Raw genomic sequence first — 17,282 nt, 5'->3', positions numbered from 1 at the left:
GCTTTCAACAATAAAATGTATCGTATTGTCTCACAACTATGATTATCTGGACAAAGCATCTCTGAAGAAGAAATGATTGAAAAAACTCTCTCTACATTTCCTCTCGCATCTGTTGTGCTTACACAACAATATAGGAATATGAAATTTTTTTTAGTCATCCTAATCTCATGTCCTATCTACTTCTTATGAAAAAACTAAATGAGCTACTCTTACGTAATACAAAAGCTCATCTTATTGAAACAATAGTTTCATAATTTCATGCACTTAATATTCCAAAATCTAAGAAATATTTATACAAACATGGAAAAAATACTCATAAGCACCAAGTCAATGATGGTCGTGACCATTTCCACCCATATAGAGAGAATAAATATTCTATAATTAATTATAGTAGAAAAAAAAATCAAAGATACATTCTTACCATAAATGTGGAATGATTGGACATTTGGCACATGGGTGTCATACTTCAGAATACTTTATTAAAATATTCTAAGAAAATAAGAAACTTTGAGCTGAGTCTTGTGAAGTTTATAGTATGGATGTGTCCATGGATTTAATTGGTGTTGATGATTTAGAGGCTTATATGAATGAAAAAACCTCTAATAATGAATCAAATGATGTACTCATTGATTTTGCAACAACACATATTATCTTATGAAATAGACCATTTTTTATTGAAAAATCTTCAACTTGGCAAACTAAAAATTTGATGATTATTGCTAGAACAAATATATTTTGTTTCTAAGAGAGAATAGCAATGGTAAAATTGCTTGCAAGGTCTATCATAAAATATAAACATGCCATGTTTGCACCCTCAGCACCTTAGACTCTGATCAACTACCAAGATGTGCTTGCCAATGCTTATCACCTCTCAATTGTAATTTTGGATAGGCAAGAGGTTTTGGTTCTTGAACAGAATCATAAAGTTGTAAAAAAAAGCCTTTGCTATGACAAATGGTTTATACCAAATTGCAATCCAGCCTCTTATTATATTTAATTTTGCATCATCTATAATAGAGAATTGTATTTTTCTTTGGCATGGACGATTGGGACATCCAAGATCTATATTATTTTGGAAGATAATTCCATGTATAATTAGGCATAATTTAAGACGTGCATATACAAATTCTATGGAATTATATTGTACATGTGTACAACATAAGATGATTGTTCAGTCTTCAATTTGAAAACTCCTACAAGAATTACCACTAATGCTTGAAAGATTGCATGGTGATATTTGTGGTCCTATTAATTCAATATCTGGACCATTTCATTATTTTTTAGTCCTTATTGATGCATCAAGCAAACAATTACATGTTTTCTTTTTATCATCACAAAACATGGTATTTGCTAATGTTATATCTATGCTTATTTATTTTTAAGCACATTTTCATGATTATCCTATCAAAATATTATGTATAAATAATGCAAAAGAATTTACATTTAAGTCCTTTCAAGATTATTGTACTATAACAGGGATTGAATTAACATATTGTATTCCATATAAACATACTCAAAATAGACTTGTAGAGTCATTTATAAAGCATATACAACTCATTATCTGGCCACTCCTTCTTCATGCAAATTTACTTGCATCTATGTGGGATCATGTAGTTTTGCATATTTCACCATTAATATGTCTCTATCATTCTTCTCTTAAAATTATTATACCATAAGAACTCATTTCAAGTTGTGTTCTAAATGTATCTCACCTACGGATATTTGGTTGCCATACTTGGCTTTCAATACCAAAACCTCAATGGCATATCATTGGAGTTCATTGACAAGAAGGCATATATGTTGATTTTGATTCACAAAGTATTATTCGTATAGTTGATCTATTAGCTAAAACATTATTACATGTACATTTTGAAGAGAATGTATTTTCATTTCTTCTAGGATGAATATTTAATCAACAAGAAAATATAGTACTTGCATTTGGAACACCAAAAATATTTACAATGAATCTTGATCCTATAACATCTTTGGTTGAAAGTAAAGTTGCCAAGATTTTGTATCTAAAACGGATTATAAATAAAATACTTGATGGCTTGAATGATGCACCTTGGATTATAAGAGTTCCAAATTAATGAGACTCAAAATGAACCTACTTAGATTGTAATACCACTAGTAAATATACCTCAAGTTAAAACATGAGCAATTAAAAGGACTCGTGGATCAAATAAGCAACCATAAAAGAAGAAAGCTATAACATGATGTAATTCCGATATTTCTTTTGTGGAAGTTCCTACTAAACCTATGGGGCCATCAATTAATGACAATATGTCCATGTATATTATATCTTCATCTCATGCTATAGAAAATTTTGAAATTATGAAGAATAAAACCAAGTTGAATATAGAATTATCTGTTCTATATTGTGCTACAAATGACCTTTGGGATAGACCATCTATAATAATAGATGAATGATCTTAACCTAGTGGGTACTAGATCTGCATGCGTTACAGCTACTAACCTACTTATATGTGAATTTGAGATGAAAATTCTAAGAAAAATAACTTTTTGCATTCGTCTTCAAATTATTTATCTCATAGATGGTAGCATTTTTTTTCTATCAACTAGCATATATTAGACAAATCTTATGGAGATTCAATAGAATTGATGCTTTTCTGTTGTCTACACTAATGGTTGGACGTGGTCGTGATCGTCATGATCCATATTGTTCATGCAAGGAGGAGGAAGAAATATTAGGAAAGCAATATCTATACCTCACAGCAATTGGAGCACTTTAATATTTAGCCACATCTACCAAACCAAATATTACATTTGCAATTAGTGTTCTTGTAAGATACAGTGCATGTCCAACACTATGATATTAGAATGGCATCAAATATTTATTATGTTATTTAAAAGGCACTAAAGATTTGGAATTATACTACATACGATTTGTAGATCCAAAATTGGTGGGATATTTTGATACAATATATAAATTTGATATTGCAATAGCTAAATCTCAAACAGGCTATGTATTCTTAAGACATAGAGCTGCAATATCATGGAAATTAGTGAAACAAACTATAATTGTAACTTCATCCAACCATACAAAAATTATTGCCTTACATGAAGCATCTCAAGAATGTATTTGGTTTTGATCAATTGATAAATCCATTCAAACAACATGAAGATTTTTATATAATGATTCTCTAACTATCTTATATGAAGATAATAGCACTTGTATTGCACAAATGTAAATTGGTTTCATTAAAAGGGACAAGACAAAGCATATTGATCCAAAGTATTTTATTTATATCCATGACTTGATTATTGATCAAATACTTAAGATCAAAAAAATTGAATCTGCAAATAATCTTGCTCATCTCCTCACCAAAGTTCTCCCTTTGTACAACCATTGCCGACTTATTTATAGCATTGGCATGTGGAGACTTACTTTTTTAGAGCAAGAAAGTTAATGAACTCTTGAGATAATGTTGTATTCTTTTTCCTTCATCTATGATTTTGTCCTTAAATATAATAAGGTTTTCTTAGATAAGATTTTAATGAGACAATTGTTATTGATCTTACAAGATTACAGAAAAATATAAATCATAATTCTATACATATAAATATTATGATGAGTGAGGAGGATTTTTGAGAGCATTAAATGTAATTGGCACTCTCCATGTTATTTATTGTAGTCTATAGTATTTACCATAGCTATAGTGTTTAGAATGTAGTAGGAGGACACTATTTTTCTTCTCCTTTTTTCTTTGTATAAAGGATATAATCCTATCAATAAACTTACTTCTTGTATGTGTTTACGTATATGTGCATATTACTTCTAGCTACTATTCTCTCTCTTTCTCTAAAACATTCTCAATATGGACCATATAGTTTGCTGGTTTGTTTGATTTTTTAATGAATACATCAAATGACAATCTTTAATAATTTGATTGGATTATTATATTCTTTTTTTAAATAAATTATATTTAAAAATTCTCATGATACTTTTATTTAGTGGTAAAAATATGAAAATACTATATGACACTTAATGGACCAATATTTATTATTTTTAGTAAAAAATAGTGTATTAAATAAAAAAATAGTTTTTTTCCTTTTTTTAATTTTCTTTCACAAAGTGTCTTAATTTCATCAATTAATTTAATAATATGTATAATCATTTAGTTTCACAGAATTTATTATACTTTAAAGATATATTATATGGTAAAGATGAATTCTACAATTATTCAAATTTGTCATTACATTTTTAGTATCATGTAACATTTATTCTTCTTATGAATATTTTTTATTTGGATATTAAGCTATTTTTTACTTAATTCTTCTTATTGTTGATGTTAATAGTTCAATGACATTAATGTTTTGTTAATATAGCTTTGAGTGATGCTTACTTTTATAAACATTCATAAGAATTGAATCATTGTGAAAAGGAAAATTTAGGCATTAAATGGAAGACACAAATGATAATAAAAATAATAATAATATTATTATTATTACTACTAATTCAAAAGTTAAAAATACAATGTTTTTTTTTTGAGGTTTTAGAAATTGTATTGTAAAAATATGTCACACCAAAATTGAAGAATGTTTTTTTAATTTCATTGGAAGTAGACTGTAATTGTTAGACAATTATGAACCATTTGTGGATGTGTTTATACTTTGCAACAATCTACAAATTGAAATATTGACAAATTAAATGTAATGTAGATATTTGGTGTGAGATATTTTTACAATATAATTTCTAAAACCTCACAAAATGATACAAATTATTCGTTTTCGGTTAAAATATACACCACAACATTAAATAACATTGTTTTTTCTAGTTGTTTGATTGCATCAATGATAATTTGCATTTATACATAAATAACTAAAATTGAATAAACGTTTCTTCAACTTTACATTTTACCTATGCAAACAATGCTTATTGGTATTTTTGAATGCCTCAGTGCAAATTGATGCCATGTATTAGAAGAAATAGTAGCAATTAAGAAAATAAATAAAAACAGTAAAAGTAGCATATTTGTATTGTAGAAAATTCAATGACACAGTCATAACACCCTCTAGAAGAAATTTTTAACGTGAATAAATATGACTTGTGTTATTAATGGTCAACAATTAAAATATGATGTTCAATCACAGCACTAGCCTTGCAATTAAACAAAAATAAGACATCTACCAAAAAATTGAAAATTAACCCATGTGTGTGTATATATATATATATATATATACATACATATTATTGATTTAATAGTTCATTTTTCTTTGGGTTTAAAAAATATTTCATGATAAAAAAAAATTAAGATTAATTGGGAAATACAAAAAAAATTTGGTTTTAAATTATTTGATCCATTATCCTCTTGTTCAGATATTTTGCTGAATTATCTGAAAATGAAATAATAAAATAAAAATAAAATTTCATGTAGTCATAGAAAATCTACACCGTTTTATCATTTCATCATTGTAAATTTGTTTTTTAAAAATTCAAAATTTTGATCAAAATTTATAGCAGCAGTAACCTTTTTCATGGAATAACCAAACAAACATTGTACAATAAACTCATGCACAGAAAAGTTTAAATAGTTTGTTGCAAATTCTTACAAGTGCATTCATCTTGCTGCATGTCAATCAAATTTATTCATTTTCTGTCAAATTAAATGCGTGAAATGACTTTCGTTATAATTTTTTTATATTGATGTGATAAGGATAGATAAAGGAGGAAATATATTGCATTTCCTTAGAAGAAAAACTGCAGCTTCAAAAAAACAATATTCAATTCATGGTAGAAAGTTACTGACCAATTGTGATTTTCTTCGTCTTCAAAACAAGTAATTAAGAACAAATTGAAGGTCAAATCCCAAATGTATCTCTAGATGTATGCATATAAATCATGAAACCCAAAAGACTCAATCAACAATAAATTTGTTACAGAATAGATTTTTTCTTTTCAATTAGTTATTTATTTATTTCAGTGTATTATTACATATCTCATTGGCAGACAATAATGAATATCAAATGATTTGTCATAAAACTTTATGTGACAAAATGATAATAATAATTATAATAATAATATCTGCAGCAAGGGAAACTTCGCTTAAAATGTAAAAAGAAAGAGTTCTTCAATATTTTTAAAAAGTGACTTCTGGTAAAATCGTTTGTGTTTTTGGATCCTCAAACAATATACAAGAGCAGAGATCAGATCTTGTGAAACTGTAAATACTTTATTAATATTATTTTGAATCAAATAGTTACTTAACAAATAACAATCAATTTTAAAAACATCCTTGTTGGAGTTCTAAGTGTTATTGGATTTTGTGAAACATTTTTTCTGGTGCTTTTGTATCCTACACAATTATTATCAACATTATCATTATTAACTGGTTGATCCATATTACAAAGAATATGTAAACCAGTGGAACAAACTTCAGTTTTTGTGTTTTATTGTGAAAAGAATGTTTATTATTCTTTTGTAATTTTAACACAACATGTGTATCTAAAATTTCGGCTCCTGAGCAATTTTGACCTTTCACTGTTTTTTAACAAATTTAGCCCATTTCTTTTTAGCTTAGATTTTTTGAATTTGCAAATATTTATCAGATGCCTTATTTGTCAATATTTGGGCCATGCACTACTTGGGTTATGTTTTTTACCTTTTATTTTAAAACTCAGTAATAAAATTATAAGCAAGGTTAATTTGTTTTTGTAATTATAATAATGTTTGAAATAAATTGAAGTGTTTAAGTTAATGATAAAATTATTCATTATAGTTAGAAGATTTGAAAAACTATGGATAATACCGTTGATTTCTAAATAGACATCTGAATTGAAGTTCATTGATTTCACCATATCAAAAAAAATGGTGTTGCTTATTTTTAATAAGAATGATGTAATTATAAACACATATACAAGCTTAGTACGGTGTGTATTCTCTTTATGAAATATTTTATTTTCCAGAACAAGTTGCATTCTTCTTTTTGAAGTATTATTCTATGGTATGAAAAATGAAAACTTCAACAATTTCTTCAGGATTGTAATAAATCATTGATGTTATTCTTGTTTTAAAAAAGCCTACATCCTTTTGGCTTCTTTTGTTGAATGCAATTTTTGAGTTACATAGCCACATAAATGTATAGAAATAAGATTTCCTAAAAATATATATGAGAATTATTTATGTATCAAAGCTATTCACTGTTGAATAAAAAAAATCATTTTTCAATCTAATAAAATTGAATATTCCTATTATTGTTTTCTATATTCATACTTTTATATTATACACTTTTACACTGATAAATTAACAAAATCATACTAGAGAAAATAAACTATAATATCCATAATAATAATAATAATAATAAATGAATGTAGTTAGTTTAGAAGAAAAGTGACAAAAAAGACACATAAAATAATAATAATAATAATAAAAGCAAATTTCATAAAATAAAATACAAGAAAAAATTAGTTCTTTGAAGGTAAGAAATAGCATACAGACAATGTGAGTGTACATGGCCTAATTTGATTTGGCATGGTCTCTTTTTCATCAACAAACATGCAATATTTATTCAGAATGTGGCTTGAATCCACACCACAACAGTCTACCACCAGGAACACATCACAAGCAATTCAAAGTTCCTAATCTTTTAAAGCATCAATGTTGTGTTTTAGATACATGTGAAGGATTTCTGAACAAACTCATTAGCCATAGTTGTGTAATATTTCATTACTGAGTGAAAACAGAGGGAAATAAGTTGGAAACCTTTATTTGGGAGAGTTAGTTTCCTCCTTCCTTACTTACAAGAGAGAGTTATTTTCTCTAATCATTTCACACATGCAATATTCATCTTATTTGTAACATTTTGTGAACATTTTATTTTATTTTATGCCATTTGTTGCAGTCTATTCTCCTACTTTGATAATGTATCATTGTGGTACTAATGTCAAAATATCTTCACTCGTGTCACCCTCCTAAACTGCCTTTACACAAACCCTAAAACAACCATTCTTCTTATAGAAAGATTCCAATTCCATTCTAAACCCACCAATGGACAAACTTTACGAGGATGAAGTTAGTGGTTTAGTATGATGGAGGTGGTGGTTTAATGTGTTTTTTATGGAAGGTTTTGGCCAAGTCTATGTGTTGGTTCAGGGATCCAATGTAAAAACCACTTTGTTGATTTTTTTCAATTAAACTACTGTGGCAATTCTTTTTTCTTTTTCTTTTTCTTTTTCATCTTTTGGAGCACATTTTTTTTTTTTTTTTTTTTTTTCCAGAAAAGAACCACCCAGAGGTAGCTGAAAAACCTTAAGTTGATGGTTAAAGGTATTCCGACGTTAGTTTTGCAATTTTGAGTTCCACCTCCACTAACATACACCACCCACACCATCCAGATCTTTGTTTTCAAGCTTGTTGTCACCCTTGTTTTCTACACCAACAAGACTTAACGTCTTGGTCATCCTCATCTTTGTAGGAATGTAGGCTTGGCACACAGTTGCTTGATTGTAATTGGGAGGCACCAAATGGCATTCACCATGTTGACAAAAAAAACAAAAAAAAAACAAAAACAAAAAACTGCATAAGCCATTTGAGGCTCCTTGGATTTGCCTGCTTGTACAGTGGGGTACAGAAATAATTCGAATTTTTTTCTAGAGCACCACTTTTGCTAAAAAAATCTTGTTGTTCAATTGAATGTTGTGATCATGTTGGAAGGAATTTTTCCCCGACACTTGGCCATCTATTTTTGGAGTGCAAGAGGTGTCTAATTGCATGTAATTAGCCATGTGTCTTCAAAAGCAGTTTGCAAATGTGATGATTAATGTGGAAGTGGTTAGGTGAGCTAAAAAATCAGAGTTGCAATTAGGCATGTATGCAGCCAGCAAAATGGAGTGATAGCATAGAATGCTTGGATGGGGTGACTTATATAATCCATCTGAAGATGTAAAGCACATTGCACTGCCATAGATTGAGATTGTGAAGCACATACAGATTTTAGAAGTGTTTTTTTTTGGTTTTGGACATCGTTAGCTTCAGTGACTCCTCTCCGTCAAACTAGAAGTTGGTTTGTGCTATTTGAAGGCTTACAGCAAGCACCATGAAGTACAGAACATTGTCCCCTATGCAGAAGAATCAGATTGTGGGGATGAGGAAGGCTGGGATGAAGTGTAAGGACATTGCAGAAGTCTTCAGTGCTCCCTGTTCCACCATTTCAACTATCTTGAGTCATTGGAAGGTCCATGGAAGTGTGGAGTCGTTGAAATCACAATGTGGCAGACCCAGGAAGTTGTCTGAGCGGGATTTTCGGGTATTATGTCATGCTGTCAGTTCAAATAGAAGGCATACTCTGGTAGAACTTGCAAACTTGGTGAGTGTTTCCCGAACTACTGTTCGATTCTACCTCCGTGAGCTTGGTTTTAGAAATTGTATAGCACCTAAAAAGCCCTATTTGAATGTCAAACATAAAGCAGATAGGCTTGCATTTGCACGTGCTTATGAGAGTTGGACGTTTGAAGATTGGTGTAATATTATTTGGACGGATGAGTCGTCATTCGAAACTGGCAAAAATCCACGGCAAATTAGAGTGTGGCGGAAGGCATACAAAAAATATAATTGGGATTGTATAGCACCAAGTTTTAAGTCTGGACGTAGTTCAGTGATGGTTTGGGGTGCCTTTACTGGCTTTGATAAGTCTCCATTGGTCATCATTCCTTTAGATAAGAGATCAGCAAGGGATTTTGTCACTATTGTTTATGAAGGAGTATTAAGTGGCTTTTATTTCTTACATGATGACCCTGAGCAATTGATATTGATGGAGGATGGCGCTCCAGTCCACCGTAGCTCATTGCCACTGCAATGGAGACGTGCTCATGGTATAGAAAAGTTGTTTTGGCCTGCCAATTCACCGGACTTGAATCCAATAGAGAACGTTTGGATGGTTGTAAAAGATTTGCTCAAACATCATAGTAGACCTAATAGTAAGCTAGAAATGATAGAAAAAATTCAATCCGTATGGGATACCATATCTATAGAGTGGCTTCGTACATTGATTTCCACTATGCCTTATAGGATGCAAGCGGTGATTGCAGCTGGGGGTGGTAGTATGAGATGGTAGATAGTATGTAACAAAAAGCTCTCTTGATGTATATTTTCACAACTTTATAATGCAAACTTGTTACACCATGAAACTAGATTCTACTATCTTCGCAATGCATTTTACAGCTCAAAAATGCGTTCATTTTTGACACGGCTGGAGCTTTTTGAAGTTCAGTGATTTCTAACACTGATTCACTTTGAAAAAAAATTCGAATTATTTCTGTACCCCACTGTACAGAACATTCAGCAAGTAGCTCTAACCACTTTGCCTGCAACAGTAAAACCTGAATTAGCCACCCATTTGGAAAAGGGTCTTGAAAATCAGAGGGGCCTCAATTTGAATCAATTGCAAGATGTGGGCATGTCTTGCAATTAGCTCACAAAATACCATCAATTGAATTGCTACGAAGACACAATTGCATGGTAATCTGCTGCTCTCTTGGCAGTACCACAAAAACTTCTGACATGTGAAGTAGCTACTGCTCAAGTTTTTACATTTGTAATCGACATATGCAATGATGAATTTTTACATTTGATGATGCAAATTACTGAGCATACTTGGCATTGTTGTAGGCAAACAACTGGTGTAGAATGTAGATACAGTTCTCGGGATTTAAGGAAGCGTTTTAGTGCAATTAGGTCTGACAGAGTGAGCACATTTGAAGAAATATAGCTTCCTCAACGATCATTCAGCTTATATTGATCTTGATGAGCTGGTTTAGTAAGGTAACTTCCAAAAGCTAATGATCATCAACAGCTTCAAAATATCACCATGTTTGGATACCAATTTTTTTTGCAATTTAGCAACTAATTCGACATTCAGAAACTTTCCTGGGAGGAACCAAGGGAATTCTACTAGGTTCAAAGTCCATTCGCTAGGTGTGTAATGAGGAAATTACAGAGCATTTCAATGTTTGTCGGTCCACAACCAGCTTCTGGAGAAGTGATGTTACAACGAGTTTGTCCAGGTTTGCTCATCTCATGCTGGAATTTAGGTTTTCAAAGCTTATTCAGGCAGAAATACACAAGCAAAGAAAAGTAATTCAGAAGCAAACCTGAGTTGGGGCATGATTTGAGGACGTTACTGTGATCCATGCATATTTGAAAAGGTTCTCCAACAGTCATTTCAGAGACACAGGAGGAACTCTGTCAGTGACCTGTGATGAACAACCCATGCAGGTAAATCTTCAAGAACAGTGTAGCCTCACCGAACGTTATTCAACAGTAGCATTACATCGTTGATCGTTTTTAACACGTAGTATCCAGTTGTGAGAAAGAGAGGTTAAGGAATAGAAGTCGATGGATTTCGGAATAACTTGTAGACAGTATCATCAAGCAGAGAAAATTTCAGGAGACTCTGGAAAGAGATAGCAGCTGTAACAAGGAAACCCTAAACTGCCCGACCACTCACCCTTGAAGAGCCATATTTGGTTGGTTGGCTGAATCCTACATATGAGAAAAACTTGTGCCTGGAGTTGATTGCTCAAATGTCCCGAGCTATTCGCGCAATCGTTCCAGGTATTTTGACCCAGCAACTTGTATGGTGTCCAATTGGATGACTCCCGTTTTCACTAATTGTTAGAATGCATCCAATGAATATGTACCTCTTGATAATCACCTCAGTCATACTACAACTCCTCCGTATCCTCGGATCCGCTACTTGAAGAAATGACCAAGGCATGCATGTAAGCAACTCTATGGCCTTTCGACATGTGAAAATCTGCCTTTCATAAAGGATTAAAGAAGTCAAAAAAAGATTGTCGAGCATTGGCTTCGTGGTCAAGTGCGGCTATAATAGATTCTACTGCAGACAGACGATGAAGCTGTTTACAGAATTTTCAACACTTGGTGAAAGGTACCCAATGATGAAAGAAGGTCTAGTGGGTCAAAAAGTGCAGCAAGTTTTGATTAACTATGTGTATATTTGTATGTATATGTAGAGAGGGAGAGAGTGGAGAAAATCTCAATCATTGCCAGTCCACAGCACTCCTTAGAATCAAGTACAAGCTATGATTCGAAAGTTTCACTCAGAGTCGAATACTCATGGACCTTGACCTACCTCTGATAACCCTACCCATCTTTAGATATCTCTGTGGCTTCATATTGCATCTCAGTTGCACGCAGTGCTGAAATATGACCTCTACTGGACCACATGTTCAGGAATGGTTAGAGCTACGCCCTCGAGAACTTCGAGTTCGGCACTCTGAGATCCAGATTTACTCAAGATCTATAACTTGCTGACACTCAGTCCAGCATGATAAAATTACAAAGCTGTTCCAAAACGACAGTTACTTGTCGGACACGGAATATCATTTACAAATGGCTGTGAGGATTTCGGGAAAAGTATTGATCGTCTGTTATAATCCTACAAAACATCATGCGCTGATCCATACCGAGCCAGGTTCCTTGATCAAGAGTTGAAAACAGATGGGATAAGTTCAACCTTGACAATAATGTTAAGCAAGAGATGCAGTTGATCTGGAACAATCGAAGACTATGCGGAATGACGAACGACTACGAGGGACTTTTGCAATCGCATGAGCTAAACCCATTTGCATGAGAACGTGGAATATGGTCGCAAATCATGTTCGAACGATGGAACTTTGAACCGTTCACAACAGCACAGAATGAACTTTGCAAAGCTGCTGCAAAAATGAATAGCTGACCAGACGAGCTTCAGAACCTATGATAAGAAGAAGCATGTGGAGAAAGGAGAAGGTAAAAAAGATCACAACTAATCACTGGCGAAGGCAAGTTGCATTTTTGGGACAAAAAACAAACAGAAAAGTAGTTAAGACGGTCCGCCATAGCCAGCAATTCAATGCCATGCACAGTAATCTCAAGTTTGACCTTCACAGGAATGGCAATGACTTCACAAGACTATCCATAAGGGCAATACACAATATCAGAAGGAAGTAAGACTTGGGAGGCCCTGTATTTAGTGCACAAATGTATCACAATTATTAGTTACACAACTTTCCCCATAGGAAGATCCAAAATTGGCGTTGGTCATAAACATCGTCCCAACTACAATGCTTTGTCTATTTAGCCCATCGATAATTACACCCAAGACACTCTCTTATGTACAGAGTAATCATCTGCAACCAAAAACCTCACACTCCCATCAAATTCTCAACGTGCTAACAGAGAAACTGATGCTGAACTCTCGTCATGAAGCTCATGATCGATCTTAATTACTGTCCTCCCCCAGTTTTTGAGAAATCTCCATCAACTGGGTAGCCATTTCTTTCATGAAGGAAATCAAACTTGTGGACACTAACTCACTTCGCTAACAGGTGGACTTCTCGTACGCTTCCCGAAATTTAGCAATGCCTGCTTCGGATTCTTACGACACGGGCATACAGGTCATGGTAGAAGGATCCCACAGGGCCGGCAACAAATATTTTCTCGTTCCCGTTCCTTGTGCGTTGTAGCTGGCGCTGGTGATGGGATCCACAATCAGCTGGCCTGGGTTACCAGGAAAGGCTCCAGCGCCATAAATGCCGGTGCAAGCAGTGCCAGCTTCCAAGGGAGCAGAAGCATCACCTTGGTAGTATCCATTGTTGAAAGGATTTGTCACCGTGCCGGCGAGCATGGTTGCCATGTTTATCACCATCCCGTCCATTCCAGCGTCGGCGTTAGGGGCGACCAGAGCCTTAGCGCCCTGAGGACTATACTGGGGAAGAGCATAAGGCCATGCACACTGCCCTGGGCACTGTGTCCCTGAATTCCCAACCCAAGAGTAAGGGAGCATGAAATTCTTGGAAGCAGGAGATGCAGATAAGAAGGAGTGAAAAGCGCAGGTATTCATGCAGAAGCCTTCGACTTGGACATCCGATGCGGTGAGGACATAATATATGGAGGAAGGATCTGAAGGGAGGGAAACCAAGGACTTGGTCACAATAATTTCAATGTCAGACTGTTTGAGGACTTTGCCCATGCTGTAGTTATCATCGGCTTGCCCCGCCAGCTTCACCACTCCCGCTGGGATATTGTTCTTGTTGTCCTTGTACGCAGAGGTCAATTTCCACCAGCTCGCAACGGAAGGGTGCACATCAGCACCAGGCTCCTGGAAAGAGGCTAAGAAGTCGGTTATAATCGACTTGTCCGAGGGGTTGAAGGTGCCATACCAGACGATGTAGACATTGAGAGCACCAGTACCGGCCAGCAAAGGGCCATTATGGTAGGGAAGAACTGGAGAATTGTTAACTAGCTTGAAGAGCTTCCTTCCTGTGCTCACAGCTTGATCAACCTCAGCATCATCGACCCCCACAACTTCAGACTCGGTAATGGGGAAGAGAGGTGATGGGCGACAGTCCACCACCATAGCCGCCGCAAGCAGCGCACATAGGAGAAAGAAAACCCTCATGACTTTAGCCATGGTTGACAGATAGACTATTTTCAGAGGGCAGAGGCCGAAAAAAGTTCAAAAGATTAAGAAATCGAAGACTACGATGGAACAAGCAATGACACAACTGCAAATGCTGCAGTTTCGAGAGAACTTGTAGAGATAAAGAATTAATCCAAGAATTAAGGTAGCGGTGGAAACCTACAGCAATGAAGACGTGCAGCAAAACCTAGACACAAAATATACGAGGACGCTGATACAACCTCTTCATAAACCTCAAAACTCTGTTATTTCAGTCCAATTGCTTCACCAGCCTAATGATACGCATTACTCGGTCAATGTATCGACACAACGAAGTAAATTACACATACTTCTGATGCAGAGGAAACGCAAGCACCTATTCCAGACGGTATTCCTAAAAAGCGACACTCAATCGCCGTAGATTTTTCCCACCGAACTGCCGAGGCTCTTCGCCTTATAAGCTACAAGCTGACAACGACTGGCCACTTGCAGCGGCAGAGATCAGCACCTACCCTCTGGACTATCCTGCTACAAAACCCAATACAGACACACGGACTCTCGTAGTACCCACCTCTCAAGTAACTCTTCTTAAGAGATCACTGGTTGCAAGCAATATCCAGCTGGAAGCTGTCCTTCCCCCTCTGCCTTCCACAAGACAATTCAACGTGTGATGTGAATTACTGCTTGACCCTTAGATTCAAAAACAACCGTTGCAACTCAAGTCCCCTACTCAAGCAACTCTCTCTTTTTGTCTGCCTTCCTTTTTAAAATCCCAGAAAAGAAGAAGAAGAAGAAGAAGAAGAATTAGAGGGAGAAAACTGCTAAGAATAATAATAATAATAACAATAATAACACTAATATTTACAAAATAAGATAAAAAAGGACTTAAAATTTTCCTGCAGCTTGGGTCTGTGCAGCCACCCACACAGTTCACAAACAGCACCTGCACACTTCAAGTTTGAGCTTGAGATCTGAACGCATCGCAAGAGCGAGAGGCAGCGGGAAGATGATGAGGTTGCTGTGATGAATGGCAAGGGGGAGGGCGATGGATTATATAGTGGTGTCTTGGCTGGGCAGGGCAGGGGCAGGGCTGTGCATTGGCGTTGGCTGGGATGCCAGCTGCAGCATAGATGCAGAGGGAAAGATTGCGAGCTTGTGTGGATGCGGGCCAGATAATTCCAAGAAGAAATATGGTGTCAGCTGGAGCCAGAGAGGCAAATCGATCTCATGGAAACTGCAACAGCCAGCCAGCCAGCTTGCGAGCGAGCGATCTGATCTCTTTGTCTGGTTGGTTATTGATCGTTGTTACGTTGTTACCATCAGCAGTTTCGGTTCCTCGGTCTCCAGCTGGCCAGTCTTCGCTTTTGTAACGGCGTTGTGGCTGCGCTTCACTTCTCCTCCTCCATCACCGTCTCATCTCTTCTCTTCCCTTTTCTACTTCCCTTCTTTTTGCCCCTATTTCCCCGGTTCCCCTTTTTGCCCTCTTCTCCTTCTTCTTCTTCTTCTTCCGCTACTGCTACCACCACCGCCGCCCTCCTAACTCGCCCCATGAAGTTCCTTGAGCTACAGTGAAAGCTACCATGGATTCTGACTCTTCTGAGCCAAGGGAAACCGCAACAGCCACCGAACCAAATACGACGAGGAAGACAAGGATGAAGACGATGAGAAGAGGACGTAGACGACGACGATGTATGCGACGAAGAAGAAGAAGAATGGGCTCGGGGAACATCCCTGAATGTACGATATTATTGTATCAAATTTAGTGTTGTTTAGATATAGTATTTCTGGGTTGTGTTTGGGGGTTGCAAGTTGTTTTTTATGTAATTATTTAACACAGATTTTTTTATTTTATTTTTATTGGAGTTTCATTTTTTTGACAAATATTATTTGGCACATAGTCTAAGGTACAATATTAGTATTTAAAAAATAATAAATAAATAAAAATGTAAAGTTAAGCAATGCTATAAGTAATATATATTTTATAAAGATAATGTTTTCTTAATGTTTAAAGAAGCATGGTACAAGATTCAATGTATAAAATTTACTGGATGTATTTACTTTAGATGAAAATAAAATTAAGCAATGAAAAATCTATGTACAAATGTGTAGTCAAGTTTTAAAATAATTCAGTGAATATCACATGGCATTCAAAAACTCACATTTTACACCAGATTTTAATCTTCTACATGCATCAATTAACAAACCACTGTTAATTGTATGCTAATTATTTAGTTAAAAATAATTTCATAACATAAAAAAAAATGTATTTAAAAACATTTATATTTTTGAGCAGGTTAAAGTTTAATTTACATAGTAGAGAAAATATATGTGAAAATATTCATGATAAACAATAAAGTCTTGAAACTTGAGATAATAACCATTAATCCAATCATTCTATTTTAGAAGATGAAATTTACACTCTTCTCATGTAATTCCTAATCCTTAATCCTTATGATAGTTTTATACATGTCTACTTATATTTTATAGAATACCAAATAACAACATGCTTATTTAATTCATTTACAATAATACTTACATTAATAGTGTAAAAAAAATAACATTATTTAAATATATAATTTAAAATTTTATTTGGTTGTTATTATTATTATTATAATTATTATTATATTTTTTATGTAGATGAATGAAATCCTAACCATGTAATAAAACAACATAATCTCTAGAGTTTAAGATGATTTTAACTTTATTTCTACATATATACTAAATAATATTATACCTTTATTATTTTTTATTGAAATTCATATTTAGTTTTATATTAATATAAAATAATAAAATAATTATTTTTATATAAATTTAAATTAGAGAATAAATTATTTTTATATAACTTTGTATGACTTAAAA

General features: G+C 34.1%; 1 protein-coding gene and 2 long non-coding RNA genes across 3 annotated transcripts; 1 reads left to right on the top strand and 2 right to left on the bottom strand.

The window, feature by feature from the left end:
- Nucleotides 1–10,081: 10,081 nt before the first annotated feature.
- Nucleotides 10,082–12,541, bottom strand: LOC141045362 (uncharacterized). The gene is made up of 3 exons (XR_012217431.2): nt 11,466–12,541; nt 11,110–11,211; nt 10,082–10,323 (listed from the first exon to the last, which is right to left on the bottom strand). It is a non-coding gene; the product is annotated as an uncharacterized LOC141045362 (long non-coding RNA).
- LOC141045363 (uncharacterized) lies at nt 11,096–14,845 on the top strand. Its single transcript, XR_012217432.2, has 2 exons — nt 11,096–11,233; nt 11,394–14,845. It is a non-coding gene; the product is annotated as an uncharacterized LOC141045363 (long non-coding RNA).
- On the bottom strand, nt 12,960–15,534 carry LOC112281820 (protein EXORDIUM-like 2). The gene is made up of 2 exons (XM_024518737.3): nt 15,367–15,534; nt 12,960–15,064 (listed from the first exon to the last, which is right to left on the bottom strand). The coding sequence occupies exon 2, from the start codon at nt 14,433–14,435 to the stop codon at nt 13,401–13,403; it is 1,035 nt and encodes a 344-aa protein (XP_024374505.1). The 5' UTR covers nt 14,436–15,064; nt 15,367–15,534; the 3' UTR covers nt 12,960–13,400.
- Between the last annotated feature and the right edge of the window lie 1,748 nt (nt 15,535–17,282).

This window comes from Physcomitrium patens, chromosome 4 (genome assembly GCF_059467195.1).
Source record: "Physcomitrium patens ecotype Gransden chromosome 4, ASM5946719v1, whole genome shotgun sequence".
NCBI classification, from domain to species: Eukaryota; Viridiplantae; Streptophyta; class Bryopsida; order Funariales; family Funariaceae; genus Physcomitrium; species Physcomitrium patens.
The sequence above is the reverse complement of the archived record's forward strand: the minus strand, read 5'-3'. Positions and strand labels throughout refer to the sequence as shown.

Excerpts from the sequence above, each read along its gene's own strand:
- LOC112281820 (XM_024518737.3), bottom strand. The coding sequence starts at position 14,435 with ATGGCTAAAGTCATGAGGGTTTTCTTTCTCCTATGTGCGCTGCTTGCG.